This window comes from Melopsittacus undulatus, chromosome 1 (assembly GCF_012275295.1).
Source record: "Melopsittacus undulatus isolate bMelUnd1 chromosome 1, bMelUnd1.mat.Z, whole genome shotgun sequence".
Taxonomy (NCBI): Eukaryota; Metazoa; Chordata; class Aves; order Psittaciformes; family Psittaculidae; genus Melopsittacus; species Melopsittacus undulatus.
In genome coordinates, this window is record NC_047527.1 from 47,993,785 (window position 1) to 48,015,905 (window position 22,121).

The following is a 22,121-nucleotide window of genomic DNA, read 5'->3' on the forward strand; positions in this document are numbered from 1 at the left end:
AAGCGCACAAACATCTGCAGGATCACAGTCCTAAACTAAGTCATACACTGAAATGCTCAGGTGTTAAAGACAATCTCACTCAGGACAGACAAAACCTCTTGTGGAGAAACATCTGCAGTAACCTCAGTAGTCAACAAGGATAAAGAAGCATTCAGCTGAAGACCTTGCCTTCAGCCTAACAACCAGATGACGGCTATACTCAGAATTTCAGAGACCTCTGGTAAAACTGGATGCTACATTTTTTATAGCCAAAGCCCTTGGACACACTTTTAACTAAATAAAACCAGTGCAGGCTGCTGAAGCCAACACTGATGCTTTTCCGCTGGACTTGGAGAATAACAGTTTAGAAGGGTTTATGAATGTGCATAAAAAAAACCCACCTTTTTGTAAGAAAACATTTCATTGAAGAAGTAGCAATATATAATGACCCAATTAGAGAGATTTATACCCACAGAATCATGGACTTGCTTTTAAATCAACCTATAATATTCAAACAGTCTGCATAGTAAAATAGATTACAATATATAGAAAGTATAATTATATCCCAAATGCTTACTTAATCATTTAGTGATTACTTCAGAAATTCTTACCTGTATTTACAACTATATATTCTCACTCTTCCTTCAGTGACAGGTCCAGGACTATGTATTGTTACCTCAGCAGTGTATAACTGATAGTCTTCATTGGCATATTCAAAAACCAGAACATAGCGACCAACTTGAGGAACATTTATGGTCATCTGTAAATTGATCTAGGTCAAGATCATTGAAAAAGAAAAAAGCTGTTAGATTTTTCACTCCCTTTTCCTGACTTGTAAGCAAACCTGTCAGCACCAGTCCAGGGCCAGTCCTGTAATGTCACAGCAAAAGACAACCAACAGAATGGAAGCAATGCTTATGAATATCAGTTTGTCCACTAGTAAGAGTCAACCAAGTTCAAGATACAGCTGCTACTATAACAGTTCTAGGAAGGCTGTAAAATAAGCCTAGGAAATGATCATATTATTATTTCTCTTCTCCCCAGGACAAAGTTATCAGTGAGAAAACTTTAACAATCCTAAATAATTGTCACTGTCCTCTCTAAACTATCTTTAGTAACATAGAAATTGAGTCTACTTGTCCACTGAAAACAAGATTTCCAGGAACACAATTCCTACTCCAGATTCCTTACAAAGAGTGAAAGCATTTTCTCCAGACAACAGCCAATACCACTGTCTGAAGCATCAAGTTTTTCTTTCAGTTTACCTGCACAAATTGTTTAACATAATATTTGATTCAAAACAGTCTGAAGTAGCTGCAGGGAAAGTGCTGTGGTTACAGAAGTTTTTGCTACATTTGGCTAGTAACTATTTTCAAATCTAAACTCTTTTTTCCTCAACATTTCCTTAAGCTACAAACACTTAAACGTGTAATTAATTCTGTCAACAGCCTTCTTGACTTCACTGCAATCATTCATACCAGTACAGCTTTGCACATGCATCAGTCATGAAGCACCAGGGCCTGTGGCATATAAATATTCTTGTTGCACTTGGTCTTTTTAAAAGCAATATCTAAGCACAGTAGTAGAGGGCACAATCACTTTACATGTAACTATCATGTAATTGATAAAACACTGTATTTTTACCAGACACACTTCCAGTGTATCTTTTCATTTCACAAAACATGTTTCTCTTTCAATAGAGCTACAGTAGAGGCATAATTGCTTCTGCTTTTTTTGTTTATTAAAGCAAATATTTTACATAAGTATAGCTAATTAAGGGACAAAATAAGATTTATAGTGATGTATGTACACCATTTCTGCTGACAAACCATTATCCCACTTATGTTGCAATTAAACAGTATTCTGAACAAGCTAGTATGCCTAAAGCAGAAGGATCTTTATTTAACAAATTACTTGTGTCAGAGCGAAACGTCGACTCTGGTCACAGTTACAAATCTGCCTCCACTGATCCATTTACACAGTTCACTATAAAACGCAGAACCTGGCACAGCATCTGCTTTAGCAATGTGTTATATATCTGCAAATCCTAAACTGCAACCTGCAAGTGTTTTAGTGCAGTAAATTTATAAGCCAACAGTGCAGACGGGATTGCAATTAGCAGCAGGAATCTGACCTCTCTTCCACTGATATGGGTCATCACTGGTTGATCAGGAGTTGGCTGCCACACAGGTATTCTTCTGTATTCTCCCCCATGTCTGAAATACACTGCCTTTGAACCAAGGACACAGGAAAATCTGCCCAATGGCAAATGCTGATAGAGCAAGCAGCTTACATAAAAACAAACAAACACAGGATTATTATTGTTTTTAAGTGCAGCAAGATAATAATAAAATAATCCAAGGCACTGGTTTACTCTGTAGCACATATACTGACTGCTCTGTTGAAGCATGTCCTGAATAGGTGCAAGGCTCTGTAACTTGTATCTGCAAGATGGATGCTTCATAGTAATCACTGGGTAACAGCACCATATAGTCCTAAGAACAAAGAATACAACAAATGCAAGACCATGCAGAAAATTAAAGGAACATCTCTAGACTTTCTTAATGTAGTAATGAAAGAAACCAACCACATAAATAATCTTACAGAGTATTATCTGCAAGACAGGAAAGTTTTTTTGCTGTTACATGGGCCAGTAACATCAGAATGTATCTCCCTAACTCTATTTCTGCCTTCATAGAGATGGGACGAAGGCAGCTGCCCTGTGAGCAAGGAAATTCCGAGGCCACTCCCATCATGTGCTGTACAAGACAGTGCTCTTGAAGCAGCTTTTCTACAGCCGGGTAATACACAAATGACTGCATGCAGTCTTCAGCCATGAGTGTGATCTGCATGCACAGAACTCCAAGTCCACAAGGGAGATTCATGTAGCCTGGCTGACTTCATTAAAATACTCCATGTAATATATTAAGTTGTGCTTCAGAAGTTGGTATATTTTTGTTCTGTGTTGACTACTTAAATTAACATATTAGAGTTTTCATAAAAACTGTTGAAGTGAGAACATGCTGGGTTAAGGTCGTTAAATTCCTTTTCAAAGGTATTAGTAAAAAAACCAGACACAATAAGTACTGTCACTTTCAGCAAGAAATATGTTTGCAAACTCTTTAGTAACGTTTTACGTGGTACTCCATAAATTTAATAGAGCCCGAGGCTTAATGACTAAAGACACAGACTACTTGTTAACCCTATACATTATACATATGAATTCAGTATGCTGCCTTTGTGATCATGCATGTTTAAGGTTTTTCTTAGATTACGACCTCAAACAATTTCTGGGTTTATAGCAATTTCTCAGAACTGATGTCAGAAAGTTTTTCAGTAGAGTCAAGATGGAAAGACAAAAAACATTTAGAAAATAGCCTGCTAATCACACAGCCCATTTTATATTCATCTTCTGAAGAATCTTTGTCAAGAAACTCAGGCCTCGGTCATCTGTGGCCAGCTTTAGATATGATATCTGATAGGTAAGAACCATTAATTTCTGTGAGCATTTCTGCTTAACCAATTGTGCTGTGTGTTAATATTACTCCAGCCTTTGAAGGTAAAAATTCCAGAGGAAGGATGTACGTACAAGAAAAAAATAGAGCTGGTGAAAGTCAGGGAAGAAGAAAAAAATGAAATAAGCAGCGGGACTGTAAATTTTCATAATGACATTCTGCTGCTGTGCTCTTTTCACTAGTGCTGAATTTCAATTGCTTACAGGGTTCTTCCCAGTAAATAACTCCGGAGCAAGACTATCATGACAGCCTTCAAGCACTTGTTCTCCTCAATTGTTTTCTTACCAAGAGGACTTCCTCTGCCATTATACTGACAGTCCACGTGCCTGGAACCAGTGAGAAAGGCTCTGCAGAGCTTTTTCCTGGGATTGTGACAAAACTTGGCTCCTTGCTGGGTGGGAAGACAAACTCTTTGCTCTGAGCAGCCCCTGCCAGCAAAATAAAACCAAGTAAAAATATAAGGGATTGTGAAAAATCTCTCTATTTGCTTAGTGTGCTGAACTAATGATTCAGTGCATTTAAATGGGTCTAACAGGACCTGATCAATGCTTTTCTTAAGGCATCACATTAATCAATGTGCATTTGTCCACACAATGAGCTACACAGGTATGCAGCTATATTTCAGATACTGGAAATTCTCAGCAGCATCTAAAATGTTCAGTTACAGAGAGTAACTGAAGGCCTGGGCAGAGATGATTATTTACAATGTGCAGAGATGATGTACAACATAAATGTAGCTGTGGCGTGCTTTATCAAAAAGTTCTGAGATGCATTTGTTTTGAATATTACAGATGTCTTTTCTGAAGCCCAGGCAAAACCTGTTTCCCTGTCTCCCACCCAATAAAAGCCAGAAATAACCATGAACTGCTGCCACTCTGCTGAGTGATATCTGTGAAGTCTTCAGTTTTGTCTCCTTAGAATTACTAAGAGGTCTATGACTAAACTCCATTAGCTGCCACAAGTATGCTGAGGTTAGGCATTATAAGATATAATTCTGCATATAGGCTTGGTATCCTCCTATTCAAAGGATATGGAGTACTTATCTTCTATCAGGGCCCAAAAGGCATCACATGCTGTTGAGGTCTGTAATCACAGCTAACTTGGTAGGTTGGATTCACCATTAAATAAATGGTATTCATGGAATGAAGGCAGAAGCCACTTTTAAACTGAAATATTAAAGGCAACTAAACCAATATAAATGCTGTTATCCCTTCTTTAAAACCTTCCAAGTGCAGAACTGAAAGTACTGAGTTTGGCAAACATTTGAAAAAACAAATGTTGATTACTACTGTGAGCAGGGATTTCATGCAAACACAGCCACATCAATTACACAGCAAAATTTACTAGGAAAGGCACAAAAGCACTGCCACTGTTAAAAGTGATGCATTTTAAGCAACATTACAAATCTGACTTAGGTACACCGTGAAAAAACTCCTCCAATCTAATATTCTGATCTGTTGCACCACTGAGTTGCACCTACCTGTTTCAGGCTGAGATTGACAGGCAGATAAATGACCAGACAATGTTTCACCTCCAGGGTTAATATACCTCAGGATAATGCGAAATAAGTTTGACTTTTCCACATTCAAAGTTATCTTCACTTCATTCTGAAAAATGGAAGTTAATAAACAAAACCAGCCATAAAGTGCTGAATAGAGGAAGTTAGAAGCCATGCAAGCACCATACTAAAGTCCTACAAGAAAAATGCACATGCAGACAAGTACATACTGGAATGGCAATGCTGCTGTATGACAGAGGAAGACAGGCAAGCCTAGTGAGAAAATTAATTCACTTACAAGTGTAATTAGTGCCAAAATGTTTTCCCTCAGCAACTGAGATCTTCCCTTTAGAGCTTTTTGAGCCCAGGCTGACATAGCGGAGGACTAGATGGAAGAGCTTAGGGGAAGCCACAGTGATAGGCACAACCACCTCTGGCTGCGAAAAATAAAAAGAAAGGGAAAAAGGAGGAAAGGAAAGTATATTATTTGTTACTAGCACCCAGAGAAAGAAAAACCATTTGGCCAAGACAAACTCTGTAACAGAAAAGAAAGGCTCAGACAGCTTACAAAAGGACATAGAACAAAACCTCCTGTGAAATAAAACTCTTGTTAAATACTAGCTTATCCAGAAATGACACAGAAGAGCTGAACTAACATGTGTGTTAATATTGCGGCTTGATATATGGGCAGTATTTTACAGTTATTCTCCCTTTCCATGCCCTAAAGAACCAAGGGCTGTCCATATTCCTAGCCTCGCCAAGAACAGGCCAGAATCAACAGTCCTACTCTGAGATCATACAACACACTTCACAGCATGCAGACACCTCAGATTGTCACTGAAGCTTCTGCTTCTCCACCAGATCCTGTGGTTTCTTAGAGATGCGATACCATGCATGACTTCTTGTCCTGGGGCTGAACTGACTCCTCTGGAGCCATGCAGTTCTTGACCCCATAGGAGGCTGCTCTCTCACAGCCCCCATTATTCAGTTCACAGAGCAACAGAATCAGCAGAGACACGGTCAAATAGTGGTGGTGGATTAGGAAAAGATAGACTGGTACAACCTCAAGTGTTGGCTTCCTTCTTTCCATCCTAAAACTCCCCTTGTAATTCAGCTCCCAACAGCTCACCCATCACAATCCACTTGCTGTCCCTTTCCAAGACTCTTGTTTTATGGTGACCTCCCAACTGCTGTGGTCCATTCTGCTTCCACAAATATATACAAGTTTTCTCTGTTCCATACATTTGAGAGCAGAGCACAAAGCCTCATTTTCTCTTACTCCTGAAAGTTACAATAAATGAAAAATTGCCAGCTCTTGTATGCTGCTCTGAATGTACATTCCTCAATTCTGTCATCACCAGACACTTTCACCTTCTTAATAGAAATTCAAAGCAGAAAGCAAAGATAGACATACCACAGATGGCAGGGCCAAGAGATCTAGAGGCTTGATAGCTAAAATCTAGGTGATTGCAGAAGGGCAATGGGGAAAGGTTTTACAAGAGTTGTTTTAAGTGGAGAAGGATGACTTCTGAAAGATAATACATGGGTAAGGCACTAAAGGAACACCTGAGAAATAGATATGAACTAAAAAGAAAAGGCAAAAGAAATAAAAAAGCACGCTTCAGGAGATTTGTCAAAATAGTTTCTAAGCTTTTATGGAAAATCTAGAAGACACAGTGAAGGGAGAGAAAGAAGACATGTGAGGAATGAGGGAGGAAGAGATGCCAGTCCCTGGCCTCAAGCAAAGGCAGGGAGTGGGGAGAAATTATTCTTTGAGCTCTGTCACAAACTTAGGCAATCCTGGCCAGTGCTTTAAAATCTAAGCTTGACTGTCAGCTGCTCAGTCTATAATGAAACACCCATGCTGGCAGCTTGACAATAGTCTCCACTGATGTCACACACAGCTTATTTATTTCACGTCAAGAACTTTTCATTGTACTGAAATAGTTTCTTTTCACACAAAGCTGTTACAATTGCCTTTTGTGTGGTAGATATGGCAACATTTGTCTTCTACAAAATAAATGTCAGGAGGATTATTTCAGGGTCCTGCAAGACACAGAAACACTACGTTGAAATTAGGAAAGTTCCTTGAAATGAAGACCATAATTTCCTCCAGTTAGAAACTTGCATAACTGAGAATTCTCTTCAGTTATGCAAGGATCTGAATAAGGGCCTGGAGCTGGCAATTACTTGCATGACTGGAAAGGTTTATCCAGGTAAGCAAAATAATGCACACTTGTAGCAAGATAGAGACTAAGCCTTTTTTCTACCTCCTCACAAAATGCCACAAAATGCAAAAAGCTGCTGAATTAGAAAGCAGAAGTTAAGAGATCACAGCTACTGGACAGTTGCCTTCCTTTATGAAAGTGGAGTAATTCTGAAGATCCAAAGAATATGAGCTCCAGGATAAAACAAACAAACAACAGAAAGAACAAAAAGGAAAGAGTGAAAAATGAAGAACAGAAAGGAAATCACTGTGCTTGTGCAATAATTATGTACTTGCATCTCAATCTACAGTGATCCATTAATCCTTGGACACAACCACACCAGAGTACTACCTTTAAGAAGAGTGAGCAAATCCTATTTATTGCTCAAATCTACTGTTTTAAAGTCCTGGTTCACTTGGTCAGCTGTTCAGTCCCAAGTCAGACAGGGCCCTTCTTACACTTACTTGTGACTTTCTTTCTGTGATTTACTTATAAAATGCTGTTGCTTAATTTGTGGACTGTCATGAGACTAAAATGAATGTTGCCAATATGCTCCTGCTCACAGCTTCCTTTACTGAATCACACCTTTTCCTGTTTGCTGCAACGTGAAGTTATCATTCCTAACAAAAGTTGGCACCTTTCTCTTTTTCCCCCAACATAATTTGCAGGTGTAAAAGGCTTCAGTGACAGCCCTGTGATGGTACTTGAAAACCTTGTGGGTACAGACTGCCATGGAATTGTGTAATTCAAATTATTTAGCCAAGCATCAACCTTCTGCTGTTACCACTGTCCTTGACATGACAAGAACTTCTGCACTTAGTATTATAGACTTTAAAGCTGTTAGTTCTTTTTTTTTTTACACTCATTTCAAAATGTGTTTCTCACAAAAAACAAACAAAAAAAGCCCCCAAAAAGCCCAACCTCAAAGAACATTTCTGAAGAACAAATACTGGAAAAAGCAATGACCATACTAATAATACCAACACTCACTAATCTAAACAGTGATACAGTGCCAAAGGGTTCAGTTTAGTGATATCCTGTCCTTTTTTTCCAGTTTCTCTATGATCCTGCACACACATTGTGGTACTATAGAGACATGCATACCATGCACCTATGTTTTCACCCCAAAGCCTTGAGCAAAATACCAGCTTACTTGTATAGATGACATCTGAGCATATCCTCTCCAACTGAAGCCAGGGAATTCCTGAGGATCATAGCCAAAACGAATTTCCCTTCCCTTGACAGTAGTACCATCTTCAATCTCAAATTTCATGTGGTGCAGATCAGGGAAAAAATAGTTTTTTTCAGGCCTTTCAAGGAAAAAAGAAAAACCCAAACAATAAAGTGTCACCAGTTGCTGTATGATCTATATCTAAGGGCACAAAGCAGTGGAACAGAAGTGACCTACAGATGACTGAGGAATCCTGATAGCAGCTAGCAAATTCAAGACAGCTGATAAAGATGGGTGTAATGAGAGTTCTCCTTCCAGAAGTTTTTTACAGCTTACATACATTTTACTATATAAGTCTTGATATGTATATAGATGCATATGCAATACTATCGCACAACTGGCATTGGTTATTTAAGGAAACAAGTTTAAAAAGTCTTAATAAAACAAGAAAACTGCCCAGCAAAATCAATATCAACAACTAATACAAGAGCAAGTGACTTGAAGGCAGTTTCAAAAGAACTATGCTTAAGCAGGAGCTAGTAGGAGCTACAGCCAGACTCACTCCTGACAGGCTGTCCCCACGACATGGGCCCTGCACTGGCAGCCACCCGAGTGCTCGGCACATGCCGGGCTGAGGGATCCTCCAACGTCACACTGGCAGCCTGTTGGGGAAAGAGCAGAAACCAAATATCCCATCAGAAAAGAAATGACAGAAGTTATCAGAAAACACACCTTGCTTCCGCTAATTAAACACTATTAATGATTCGTTTCCTCCTTCCAGAGCCCTTCAGACTCCCCCCAGACTCTTTCAAACATGGGTTAACACACATGCACGAGCTGCAACTATTTCTGGCTTCTGAAGTTTGTGGTTGTTTGCTTTATTTTCACCTTGGAATGTGACAAAAGCCACTTAAAAAACCCCAAATCACAAGCAATAAGCCATGCCACATTACTAAATGCACAACTACAGCTCTGCAGAGCAGTCATTTAAACGTTTTGTTAGTAAGTCAGGATTTCTAGAACATCATGATGAATAATTATTTGGAAAAAAAACCCCACACAAAATAAACAAACAACATCCCCCACACCAAAACAAACCCAAAACCCTAATTTAAAACAATTGTAAGATGATAATTTTTCAGAGCCTTTAATTTATTTTACAAAGATTGGACACAAGAACATATGTGTTCATATAATTGCATATGCCTATTTTAACCAATACTGGACAGCAATACTGAATGATTTTCTACAGGAGGCAGGAACTGTGACACAAACTAAATTACACCTGTAGTAAGGAAGTATAATACATTGTACTAAGGAACAGCTATGTCTAGGCTAAAAACTTCAAGCTGAATTGAGAGATTGAAAGTTCCTAAACATGTACTTATGTCATAGTGTAAAAGCCTTCTTTTTCCTAAGATATCATAAGTACTTGTAATCCTTTGACACCTTTGTGAAGCCAGATCCCATTCATTATCTCCTTGGTTAGACATTAGGTATAAAAGCTTTGTTTGATACAGTACCTGTTATTTTTAACTCTGCACATATTAAATGATTGTTAAATTACTTCAATGCATTAAAAATACATCTTTCGCATCAACCCCAAACAGGTGCTAAGCACACTGAAGTCAGTAAAAGTGCTTTCAATAATTTTAACAAACCTGCATCTACAGCAGGGGGACAAGGAGGGAACTGGTGCAGTAGCTCTACATCACTCAAAAGACATGGCAAACCATGTGCCCCTCAGAAGAAGAATCACATCACAGCTACATCTGGCTCTGCTTCAAAACACATTGAGGCCTGGACTAAAGAAATGCATTAATATCTCTACAAAAACACCCATCAAGCTACTATTGTAGAACCATAGAATAGTTAGGGTTGGAAAGGACCTTAAGATCATCAGGTTCCAACCCCCCTGCCATGGGCAGGGACACCTCACACTAAACCATATCACCCAAGGCTTCATCCAACATCATCTGTTGTAACATTTCAAGTTCTTACTGTAGAGGCAGACCTTAGAAAACTGCTAAGCAAAACAGACAGCTACTGCTCTTCCAAGTAACTCTTGGAAGAAAATCAACCATCCCTGGCTCCACAACTTGGAAGAAGGAACAAGAAGAGGAATGAATGTCAATTATCTTGCTTGATAAGATAACAGCTTCAGCTGTGCACAAGTGATTCAACAAATACATTCACACTTTAAAAATACAACCTAGGAAATTCTAAAAACTTTTCTGCTAAGAGCAAATCTTCTACTGGAAATGTCCTTTATTCATTTTACCTCTGCAGCCAAAATAATTCTTGTTTTCAAGAGCATAATAACCAGCTTCACAAGTGTCACAGGAATCTCCACAAACATTAGATTTGCAGTAACAGTGCCCATTTTCCTGGGAAAAAAAAAAAAAAACAAAACAAACAATTTAATAAAAAATGTTTCTGCACCTTTTTGGGAACTTTAACATTCAATATTCCAAACTCCCTCTAATTCTAAAAAGAAAAACATCCTCATCTCCACACAAAATGCAATCTGGACATAATCTCTCTCATATCCTCAAAGAACAGACTAGAAAATATATAAACTCAAGATGATGAGAATTTTTCAGACCTTTCATACAGCCCTAGGATGTATAAAGCTTCTGGGTAAAACTGCTTCTCCATTGTATAAAACTGCTTCTCCATTGTATAAAACTAGCCACTTTCTGTGTAAAAGCAATAATTGCTATCAAGACTTCTACCTTACCATGTCATAACAATTTATCTTTACAAAAATCAAGTACATTAATGTCATTAATTTCACTTTACCTGCTGACATTCCCCAACTCCACTCAGTGTTCCACTGACATCACACTGGCATGCTGCACAGATAAAAAAAAGACAATGTGCATTTCATCTTTCCAAGACACTTTGCAGGAAAAAAAACCCACCCCCCTGAATCTGCCATTTTGAGTCATAGTGCCACAAGGTGGGTTTTACTCTAGAAGGCTCAGAACAGCAGACAGATGCTAGCACAAAGTGAGAGGAAAAAGAAAAGGGGAAAGAAAGATGACTTCAGTGTATGTGCGATTCATTGGTGTGTTTAAAATGTTTTAATTTGTATTTAACAAAAACAGTTTTGAGTTTGGATTTAAAATTGTTTTCTGTTTTTTAGAAACATTCAAGCAATTGATGCAAATCACTGTCCAGCCTGACTTGCAAGTTTTATTTTGCAGTGCTACTTTGAGATCAGTTCAACTCTCTGTATGAACAAGTAACAATTACTTCCAAAACAATTCAATACATTCCATAAACCCAGAGAAATGTGTCATGAAGTTATACCTGTGCATCCCTCCGGGTTTGCTTTGGCCAGGTTCCAGTATAGTGGTTTGCATTTACTACAGGTAGGACCTTCAACATGCTGAAGACATTGACAATAGCCCTAATGACAGAAAGGAGTTAATATGGCTTCATCTGTTTCATATAAACATACTGGTCTTTAGTGCTAAGAAAATCCTAGTATTATTAACAGCTCATGCAGTTTACTGACTTCATGGAACTGAGGCTGATTCAGACTTAGATTTTTCTGTCTCATACTATCAGCGCAGTACTGTCCCACACAGCGCATTTTTTCCACGTCTAATTTATTCTAAACGTTTCAATAGATGTACTTTCCAATTCTTTTATAGACTTATTAGGACTGCTCTAAAATATTGTCTGCTTTGAAAAAAAATTAAAAAAAAATTACCTAAAAATAGTAATTCATTTTCAAATTTACTCCTTCGTTTATTGGTGGAAAACACACTTAGCTGTATACATGAACCTACACAAATATCTCTTCTGTCAGTCAGACTTACCTTCTACGTCTTCATTGCTACACATTTAGCAATGACTGTGATTTTTGCTAAATATGCTATTATTAATAACCATCACTGTATTAATAACAATAATAGTGGAATAGTAACAGTTACAAAGAGATAATAATTTTTCTCAAGAATAATTTGATGCTGAAATGGCCCGTTGCAACCCAAATCTACAAGGTCTGTGGGACATGCATAGACTTATATGCATGCAATATATATATTAGAGATTTTAATACACCAAGAAGACATAAACAGTACTCATATTCTATATATAAAAGATGAAAAAAACACCCTCAACAGCTGATGGCACTAGCATGATCAAAGAACAAAACACAAAGTTTATTTCCACTCCTCAGGACGTGAGCAATGAAGTAAATGTGTTCAGCAAAGGCACATGAATTATCAACACACACTATTAGCTGTGATGGGAGAATACTTACAGAATGAGAACCAACGCTACCCAAAGGATCACATTCACTGTTGGGACCTTTATGAAATTAAAAAACACATTGAAAGATCTTCGGAAAACAGAGCTGTGAAATGTAGTAGCGCAGAAGCACAATGTAGCAGGCGTGAGTTTGAAAGGGATTTTTAATATGGTTACTTTGGAGGGATTGAAATGCTTTAAGCTTCAAGACCAACAGAAACCTTTAATAATGATTTTTCAGATGTGTATTTATCCTGGTTTAGATATGTTTTGTTTGATATGCAAAGTAGTGGCTTGGAAAAATAGTGCACTAACCTATAGAACTGAGAGATATTTTCTTAAAGTTCCTGTGCCATCATCTAAAAACACTTAAATCTTATAGTATTTACTTTATGAAATAGCATGCAGAATGACAGATAAGCTCATCTAATATGTGCTCCTGGTGCATCCCTCCCTCCATCCCCAGGCTTCAGAGAGTTTCCATAAACGTTTGCACACAACAGACTGCCCTGGAGAACCCTGCAGTAAAGGTTTTCCCTCAGAAGTGTTACCTTTGCAGTAGGGGAAACTGTCAGCTGCTGAAAGGCATCTGTCACACCGTTGCCCCGTGATGCCCATTAGACACTCACACTGCCCTGATGTGGGCTCACATGTGCCATGCTGGGAACCATCAGGAGAGCACTGACAAGCTACAGAACAACAAACATAGGCAGTGATGGGAAAGTTCACCCTGTAGACACCAAGCAACAACCTTCCAAAACTTTAGTACTGCAGAGGCTTTAAATTCTAATTGTCTATTTGTTCTTTTTTCTTTCCAATAAATAGCTCACAAGATTCTCCTGTAACTCACAGGGCCCTCGCCCCTGCTTGGAACCTCAGAGTTTGAGGTGACATGTACCCTATTGACATTGACTCTTCTGTTCTTGGCTGAAACAGGTGAGTTTATCTGGAACTATAATAAAACTCTCCTCCTTAAATTCTTTGTCCCATCCTAAGAGCAGGTTTGGTTTTGGATTTTTGCTTTCTTGATCTTATGGTTATAGAAAGCACAGAGCAAATTCTACAATTAGACTTGCTGTTAAAAATATGATAGCGAAATCTAGAATGCAAAATTGTGTGACCTCACACCTTAGATCTGAGACAGGAGGATGCCAGAAAAAGCTTTGAAATACACCATGCAACAGTCTTATCATTTCAGGTCCCAGTGTAAGGTTTCAGCTATGTAATGATTTACACACATGGGGTAAATAAGAATAATGCTGCAAAAAGGAACAATGCTGCTAAAGTCCAGGGGACTCATCTGTGGTGGATAGAGTCTAAAGGAGAACTAGTTAATGACAATTATTTTAGCGAAGGAGTAGCCAGTCTTCTAAAGAGAGAGAACAAATCTGCCAGATTATTTTTTGCTGTGGTTGTGGTGATCGGTTCTATCAGAATTCTGGATATATCCCTTCTTCAGCACTAACAATCTTCTGATTTCTAAGAAAGCGCACTCCTGCTCATTATGGTAAAGTAGCTTGCTGATTTTAATGACAGAGCCTGCAGGTTCCCCTCTTCTTGATGTGAAAAACCTATAAGCACAGTCTGTACCTGATCAATTGATCCACATGGGCAGGAAAATTTGTTGATATCATGGAAGTTTTGTAAAGTCAAGCCTTTCTAGATTAGGATTTACTGTGAAATGTTGGCACATGTCAAGAGCACAGGCTAATGCACTTACTTAAGAGTCTGAAGCACAGTGTATCAAGTGTTAGAAGCCCAAATCAGTTGAAACACAGCTTATGTTCTGTAAGCCAAGTGAGACAGATCTCATGAAGGTAAATGCCCATATTGCCCAGCCTAAACTTTAGATTTAATGTTTCAGGAGAGATCCAACTGCACCAAAGACAAACACTGCCAGGCTCACACTGGCACAGGAACAGCAATCATGTGCTAGGGAGGACTACCTACTCCTGTTAGGAGTACCTACCTGCCAGGAAGCCTGGCCACTGCCTGGATCTTCAGTGTTACTGTTGCCAGCTTTGGATGGAATAAAACTGTCATGGTTACATAGGTACTTTAAGATGGAAAAATACTTGAGAAAATTTGTTTTCTTCTCTATTGCAGAATTAAGAAAGGAAAACACAGTAAAAGGAGGAAAGGCTTTTACTCACGCAAGCAGCTGGGATAGCTGTAATAACCCAGAGCGCACTGGTCACATCTAAGTCCAGCATAGTTACTGTGGCACAGACACTGACCTCTAGGACTGCATGTATTCTCCACTGAGCCAACAGCATCACAGTTACATTCTACACAGAGAAAATTAATAATTATTATCCTTACAGATACATGCCTATGTAATTATTTAAACCAGAATTTGCCATAAAGTTACCTTTGAATGTAAAGCAATCATGAGGAAACCAAATGAACTATAATTTTATCACCGAAAATAAATACCCTGAAAGAGATGCTTGTACTGTATCTGCCTTCTCAGCCATTGAGAATCAGGTTCTTACTAAAATTTTATAATGTACAGTTTAGAGATTTAGTTTGATGCCTTGCGAAACACATGTGTAAGTGACGGAAATCCATTTTACAGTGGAAAGAATATCACAGGAGAGAAGTACTTAAGAAAATAACCTCTCTAAAAAATAACTCTGAGAAATGGCATCCACAAAGCTAGTCTGTCTCATGGCTAACAAGAAGCTTACTAGTAATGAGGCACAAGCACAAGTTCATGATACATAAATAAATGATGCACAAGGTAAAAACTGCTGGCGTTTTAATTCCACGAGCTAGCAAGCACTGCATTGCATGAATTTGCTTATAATACACAAGACACATTGTCAGACCACAACAAAAGCTGTTATCAGGCTATAATAAGAAATTTCTCTTGGAGTTACCACTATTTTAGGCTAACAGGTCTATCACAGATAACCCCTGACATTTTTTGGAAGGATACTGGCTTTACACAGGGTCATCACAGAGTCTACAGGTGCATGAATGGGAGCCCATCTGGGAATCCCAGCTGCCCCAGGTACAAGCAGTTAACCCCTTGGATTTTATGACTGACAGAAATGGCTGACTGGCACAAATATGCAACAAACACTTTCTGTTCCACGTCCATGTTCTTGGTTCCCCCTTTCAGTTCCTCTTTTCTTCTGCAGTCAAGGACATCTGACTCTGCTGTGTTTACATCAAGGATGCCTGGAAAGAGTCAGGGCTTGCTAGGAAGCCAGAAAGTCGTAGATCTTCCTCCCTTCTGAAAATGATAACTCCAAACAGGAGTAGCAGGCTGGGCTGCTCACTTTCCAACACAGTTTGCAGCATGCTGTGTTAGTTTAAATTTAAACCCATGGCAGCTTATTTTACAGAACAAGCTGTGAATGGCAGCAGTTTTGAGTAATCCCACTGACTGTTTTCAACTATTTTTAGCAGCCTTTTACAATTTGCTTTTGAATGTTCTTTTAAGCTTTTATGTCTCTTTCAGCTTGTGGTGCATATTCAATACAGGTTTGGTTTGCTTTATGATTGCTACCTGATTCAGTTCTAAGAAGAAATAAAAGGATAGAATATTTTAAACCCACTGAACAGCATGTACCAAAACAGAATCCTGGTTTTATGTTTTTCATTAAAAATGCTAATCTACTCCAGACCATAAAGACACAGTCATGTGGCTTCTCTTTATTCCACCCACTGTGTTTGGTAACACAAAATAATGTATCTTTGCAAGGGCATAAAGAATTCTGCTGTCTGTTCATAGGAGACAAGCAAGTATATAAGCCCAAAAGGAAAAAGTTTGCTATGGTCAATAACCAAAAATAGTGAGATAGAAGAAAGTAAATCATAATGTTCTACATGAATCTTGTTAAGCTGTACAGAAAAGTACATACAAGAACTCAGCAATATCCTATATTTTCTCAGTGTAAAATTCACTAAAGATTAAGGGCTCCTCTTAATCACTGGAAAAGCAGACAAAATCTAAGGGACAGATAGGACTTAATGGATTCCTCATACACACACAAGACCATTATGATATTCAAAGTTATTCTTCATTGATTTCCCTCTCTTGTAAAAAGCAGACTGCTCCTTGGTGGCAGGTACACTGGTCAAACCCCATAGAGATCTTTCATGTTTCATGATTACATTGGCAGAAATAGGCTCAGTGTTTCTCAGATGATCTTAAAATGATCATCTTGAGAAACCATGCTGAAGGGCAAACTGGGAGATTCTAATTTTCATATTCACAGAACACATATTTTACCAAACAAGACCCTCTGCAAAAGTAGATGAGTGCTTCACAGCTGTGCTATGCCAGCTCCTTAGCAGTCACTTGTGTTGTATTGCTGTAGGCCTCCGTGTGAGAACCCCATCCAAATTCTTTGTTACTAGTAAGACAGCTGTGCTGACTGAGGGTCTATCAAACAATCTGACCATGCAAAAGGAAAAAAAGCCTATGAGAAAATGGACTATATTATTCTCCCCTACTGTGGAAACACACCTCTAAATGGAGAATTAGAATATACGAGTATTCTACTATGGAGCACAAGACTGCCTTACGCATTTACAGATGCAAACTTCAACCACTGCAAAACCAGTGGGGGGCCTGTTTGATGTTGTGCATGCAATCGGGAGCCTCACCTTGACAGGCAGGGAAGGAGTGGTGGCCAGGCTGACAGCCATCACATTGAAGTCCAGCTACACCTGAGCGACAAAGACACCTCCCAAAGAAATCACAGACTTTGGGCTGGGTACCTGCTGGGTTACATTTGCACGCTGCAAATGAAAAAAGACATTTCAGAGGCAGCCTCTGCACAAGCTCTCTTCTATCTTTCTTGAAATGAAAACTAAAAAACAACTCCCTGATCCTCAATCAGGCCAAAATCTCCCCACCAGATTTATTGTGATTCATAACAGCTTTTATTGATTGCATCAATAATAATTCAGCATCAAGGGAGACATTAACGAAAGAACAAAATAATTGAATCAGTCTCAAAGTAACTGCTAAGTTCAGTAACAGCGTTGGAGCACTACACTTGACATGTCCCCACTCAGTCTGATTTATTGATCCCATTATGCCAACTATTGAAACTAGTCCCATCTTTTTAAGAATAAAATGAAAATAATAAGGCTTAGATTCACAAGCTCAGGTGGGAGGCATTAATAAAATGCCTAAATAGGCACAGAGGTGGCTAATAAAGTTTAAAACCAATCAGTTTTCTAGTATTGGTTAGAAAGAGCAGCTTCGTGCATCAAAGTGAGGTTGCAAACTCGAATTAAACACAATATTCCTTTTTAAAAAGGAAAAGATACCTAAAAGAAATGTTCCCAAACATATTTTAAATTTCATCAATGTTACTAAATCCAACTGCAAATTGGAGTCTGACAGCTGCATCACACAATAGCCAGCAATAAAGGAAATAGGGGCATTTTTAGGTGGAATTCTCCCCTCAACACATTTTATTTCTTTGACTCCTGTTAATTTTGGGAGAGCCCTTTAAGAACACATCTCCATGGCAAAAGAACTTCACCCCTCAGTATAAAACTTGTGTCTGTATTTTGGATACACTTGACAAAAGGGGACGTTTGGCTTTACCCAGCAGAAGGGGTAATGAAAATACCCAGCTGCACAGGTGACACAGGAAAAAAACAAGTCCAGTTCGGTATCTGCACTGTTGGGTATTACCATTGCAGTCACTGCCCAGCATTCTTGTGCCGTGGCACTGCCATGATGAAGAGCACATTTGCAAAGAAAACATCTGCGTCTTTATGATCGTAAAATTTCTACTTCATTTAGAAGCCAAAGGCTGGCATTTACACTGGAGCACAGGCTCCAAGCATCAAAGAAACTACGGCACTTACACAGACACCGGGAGCCAAAATATCCTGGTTTGCAGCCACCTTCTAGTTACAACAGGAAAGGGAAAGGAAGAAAGGAACATGGTTAGTGCATAAAATCACGCAGCTCTTCATATTTTTGCAGAGAAAAACAAACTAGTGCTAGTAATTATTACTCTTGAGCTGGCAAAACTATTTGTGCAAACCTTACACGTAAATCTCATTGAAAGTATATTAACCTGTAACTGTATTTATTCTGCCGGCACAAATTTACATCTTCCACGGTAACAGAATCTTCCCCTTAGAGGCAGCTGCCTTTCTTATGCCTTTAGACCCAGATACTACTCGTTGAAAATGTAAATAGATCAAGAGCTGATTACTCCTCTTTGTTCTTTTTTTCCATCAGAGTTTTCCTTCTTCTTTTCAGAAATATGTGAGAGAAGGGGATATATGACAGAGCACACCCAGAGGCTTGCCACAGCAATTACTCTGGGTGCTGTATGAAGGAGATAAGTAGTACAGGAGACTGAAGCTTTGTGGGCATTTATAGTAACTGCAGATGCTTTCAAGAAAACAGTCAGGATTTCTGAATATGTACACGGATTTTTACTGCCTACGTATGTCAACGTGTTTGCTACATTCACAGAAGAAAACACTTTCTCATTTGCCAGCATAAACAGCTCTATTAAAGCTAACAGAAATAAAGGGGAAGAATACTGATTTTAGGATATGAAAAAGATTGCAAGGTTTTTAGAAGTTATTAACCATGAAATGCATTACCAGTGTGTATGTGATTAAGCGCTAGCTGGGATGATGTCTCTGTTCTACAGTATGATAACACATACTAGAAAATATAATCCCACTGAGGGAATCATCATACCAATTTCAGGAAGCTTTGCAGAGGGCTAAAATAAAACACATAGATCTCTTAAAAATCAAAGTCTTCACTGCCAAAGGCAACGTACAATTTTCCAGGTGTGAGAGGACAGACAGTCCAGAAGCAGAGGCCAGTTAACCTAAACAAAGAGACTTACACTGCAAAGCAGTGGTTGTTGTGTCAGAAAGCCTTGATGGATCTATTCAGAAGAGTACCAAACAAGATGGTCAGCCTCTTCTGCAGATGTTTGCCTGAGGCTGGTCAAATTTGTTTTGATCCATAACTCTTTTTGGAGCTAGCCCACTAAACTGTTTAATTTGAACATGACAACATGATGAACTTCTGGGAAGAACAAAGGGTCTCTGACAAATAAATACCAACAGTGGCAAAATTACTACATAAATCTCCATGAAAGCAGGCACCACTGAAACAGTAAAAATAGCAACATCGGGGAAAACAGTGAAATGGGGGTGGAGAAAAACACCAAGAACTTGCCTATTATGTCACCAGCCATAGAATCTCTCGGATTTGGAGAAGTAAAAGAATATACAGGAGTATCTTTAAAACAAAAGAAACAATTACATGTATTTGAAACAAACATACTAATTTCATTAAAAATCATGACAAACAATGAAGTCATCTCCTGCACTACAGAGAGCATGATACTCACGTGATTCTAGTAAACAACTTCAGCTTAGTTTTCTTTCGGTTAGGAGCAGAATAAGAAACATTTTGCTTCTGATTTTCATTTCAAGTACAAACATTCCTTCTCAAAATAACAGTATGAAAGGCCAGACACCATTTGGAAAGCTGCTAGCTTGCTTTCCTTTTTCCTTATGCTAGACACTGTTATGAGAGCTATCTAGGGAGCTCCCCATTCATTTCATATTTCCTACTGGCAGTGGGAGGCCAATCTCCTGTTTATGTCGCACTATCACTCATTACCTGAACTGACAGAATTCATGACATGTATGGTACCTGCATTTTTAGAGCCTGTTCACGGAGCCACAAGATTTTATGCAGCAAACACAATCCTGATGTTACATTTTCTTCTCAGTTATTGTATATATCATTTGTTTATGGGGAAAGCATTTAATTTTCTGAATTCCCATCATTTTACGCCACTTATTATAAAGTAAAAATCTAATTTTCAATGCATTAGAGAGCATTCTAGTACCATTTTCAATAAATGGAAGCAATCAGCAGCTCTGTATCAAATCTGTTTTCCTAATATATTTCTTTTCTTTGGATTTACAAACACCTTTCTTTCAACCAGTTTTTATGAAATCTAAAACAAACCGAAACCCTTCATTCACCCATATAACTGTAGCTAAGTGTAGCCTAGCAAAACCAAGAGACTGCAGTTGAGAGCCTTATGCTTTGCCAGGAGAGCCTTTCCAACATTACACAGCTGCCATTTAAGAATTATTTTCATTTATCTTAAGTCCTCCAAAAACCCACATGCCTTTTTTATCAAGTATGTGAGTTTCAAATCCTAGGAGGTGTCAACAAGAACACAGAACCATTTTCTTCCCTCTCTCTCTCTATAGTCATGTTTCACATCCCAGTCCAAGTGGTTTTTATATCTAAATACCAGAAGACATGTTTAAACAGTTTGTCCAGGGCTTTAGAACTGGAGTTCATGACTTATTGAGAGACAGGCTGTAGCCTTGATGACGATGTCTTAAATGAACTCAGAATTGTGAGAATGCAGCACAATCTATCTGACTGTCAAGAAACCATGATTTTGTGAAATAAAACTCTCTTCAGTATAATGACAGCTGATTTATGAAAACAGGTAAACATGCAAAGCTAAAGTGCCAGATGTTTTAACAAAGTTGAGTGTAATGAAAGCTGTTAATTACTTAATGCAGGTGTAAAATACAGGAAAAGAGGGATTTTTATTTGTACACTTACGGACACAAAACGGATAACCATAAAATCCATCAGCGCAGCGTTCACAGTTTTCTCCCTGGAAGTTCTGCTTACAGAAGCAGCGACCAGACCCTTCCTCGCAGCCTTCTGCATGCTCCGAGTTACAACTGCAAGCTAAGTAAATATCAGCAATTAGGCACTCCTTAGAAAAGACTTAATTTGCCTTTTACAGGAGTGCACAATGGTATTATAACAGTAAATTTGCAGTTGTGAATGCCTCACTATTTAAAGAATAAACATTTTGCCTGCCATTACATATTTTCCAAGTACTTTATATCACCAATCAGTCTTTGTGATACACCTTAGAAGTCATTTCCTTAGAGTGATTAGGTTTTTTTAATTCAGAAAGCTGCATGTTATTATTCCACAGAACTGCAGCAACTATCTCTTCTGTGGGGTCTGCTCATCTCTCTCTATGGTCTAGGCAAAGCACCATGCTCCATTTGCCTTCCCTTACACACCACGTGCAGCATCATGGCAGCACGCAACAGCTTTGTTGACTTCCCATTCATTTCAGTACGCAAACACAATAAACCATAGCTTTCTCCTACCTGTCACAAGGCCCCTTCAGCCTGCTTGTAATTCAGCCCTCATATCTTAACTATACTCAGTTCTTCTTTTTGAACATATTAGTAATTATCCTATTGCATCATATATTAGTCATTAGGTTCAGCATTGCATAAAATAGGAGTAGTGATCCTTGTGACATTTTGAGATATAGAATAACCTTTTCAAGTGACCAAGAGCCAAAGCATACCTCATATGTACATCACAGGGCTAACAGAAGCAAGGTGGTGAGGGCAGGAAATGAGAGTGGCTTCCTAGAGGTTATGCTTTCTTGCTGTGGTGTATATAGCAG

General features: G+C 38.6%; 1 protein-coding gene across 1 annotated transcript in view; it reads right to left on the reverse strand.

The window, feature by feature from the left end:
- Positions 1–22,121, reverse strand: part of LAMA3 (laminin subunit alpha 3) — a 105,498-nt gene that overhangs the window by 60,428 nt on the left and 22,949 nt on the right. Inside the window, 19 exon segments of the mRNA XM_031052907.2 lie at positions 591–751; positions 2,114–2,267; positions 2,374–2,474; positions 3,780–3,922; positions 5,291–5,429; positions 8,353–8,509; positions 8,933–9,032; positions 10,652–10,757; positions 11,173–11,225; positions 11,686–11,785; positions 12,647–12,693; positions 13,185–13,322; positions 14,787–14,921; positions 17,254–17,388; positions 18,187–18,260; positions 18,262–18,338; positions 18,473–18,516; positions 19,823–19,885; positions 21,245–21,376. Of these exon segments, the coding sequence (XP_030908767.2) occupies positions 591–751; positions 2,114–2,267; positions 2,374–2,474; positions 3,780–3,922; positions 5,291–5,429; positions 8,353–8,509; positions 8,933–9,032; positions 10,652–10,757; positions 11,173–11,225; positions 11,686–11,785; positions 12,647–12,693; positions 13,185–13,322; positions 14,787–14,921; positions 17,254–17,388; positions 18,187–18,260; positions 18,262–18,338; positions 18,473–18,516; positions 19,823–19,885; positions 21,245–21,376 (2,059 nt within the window).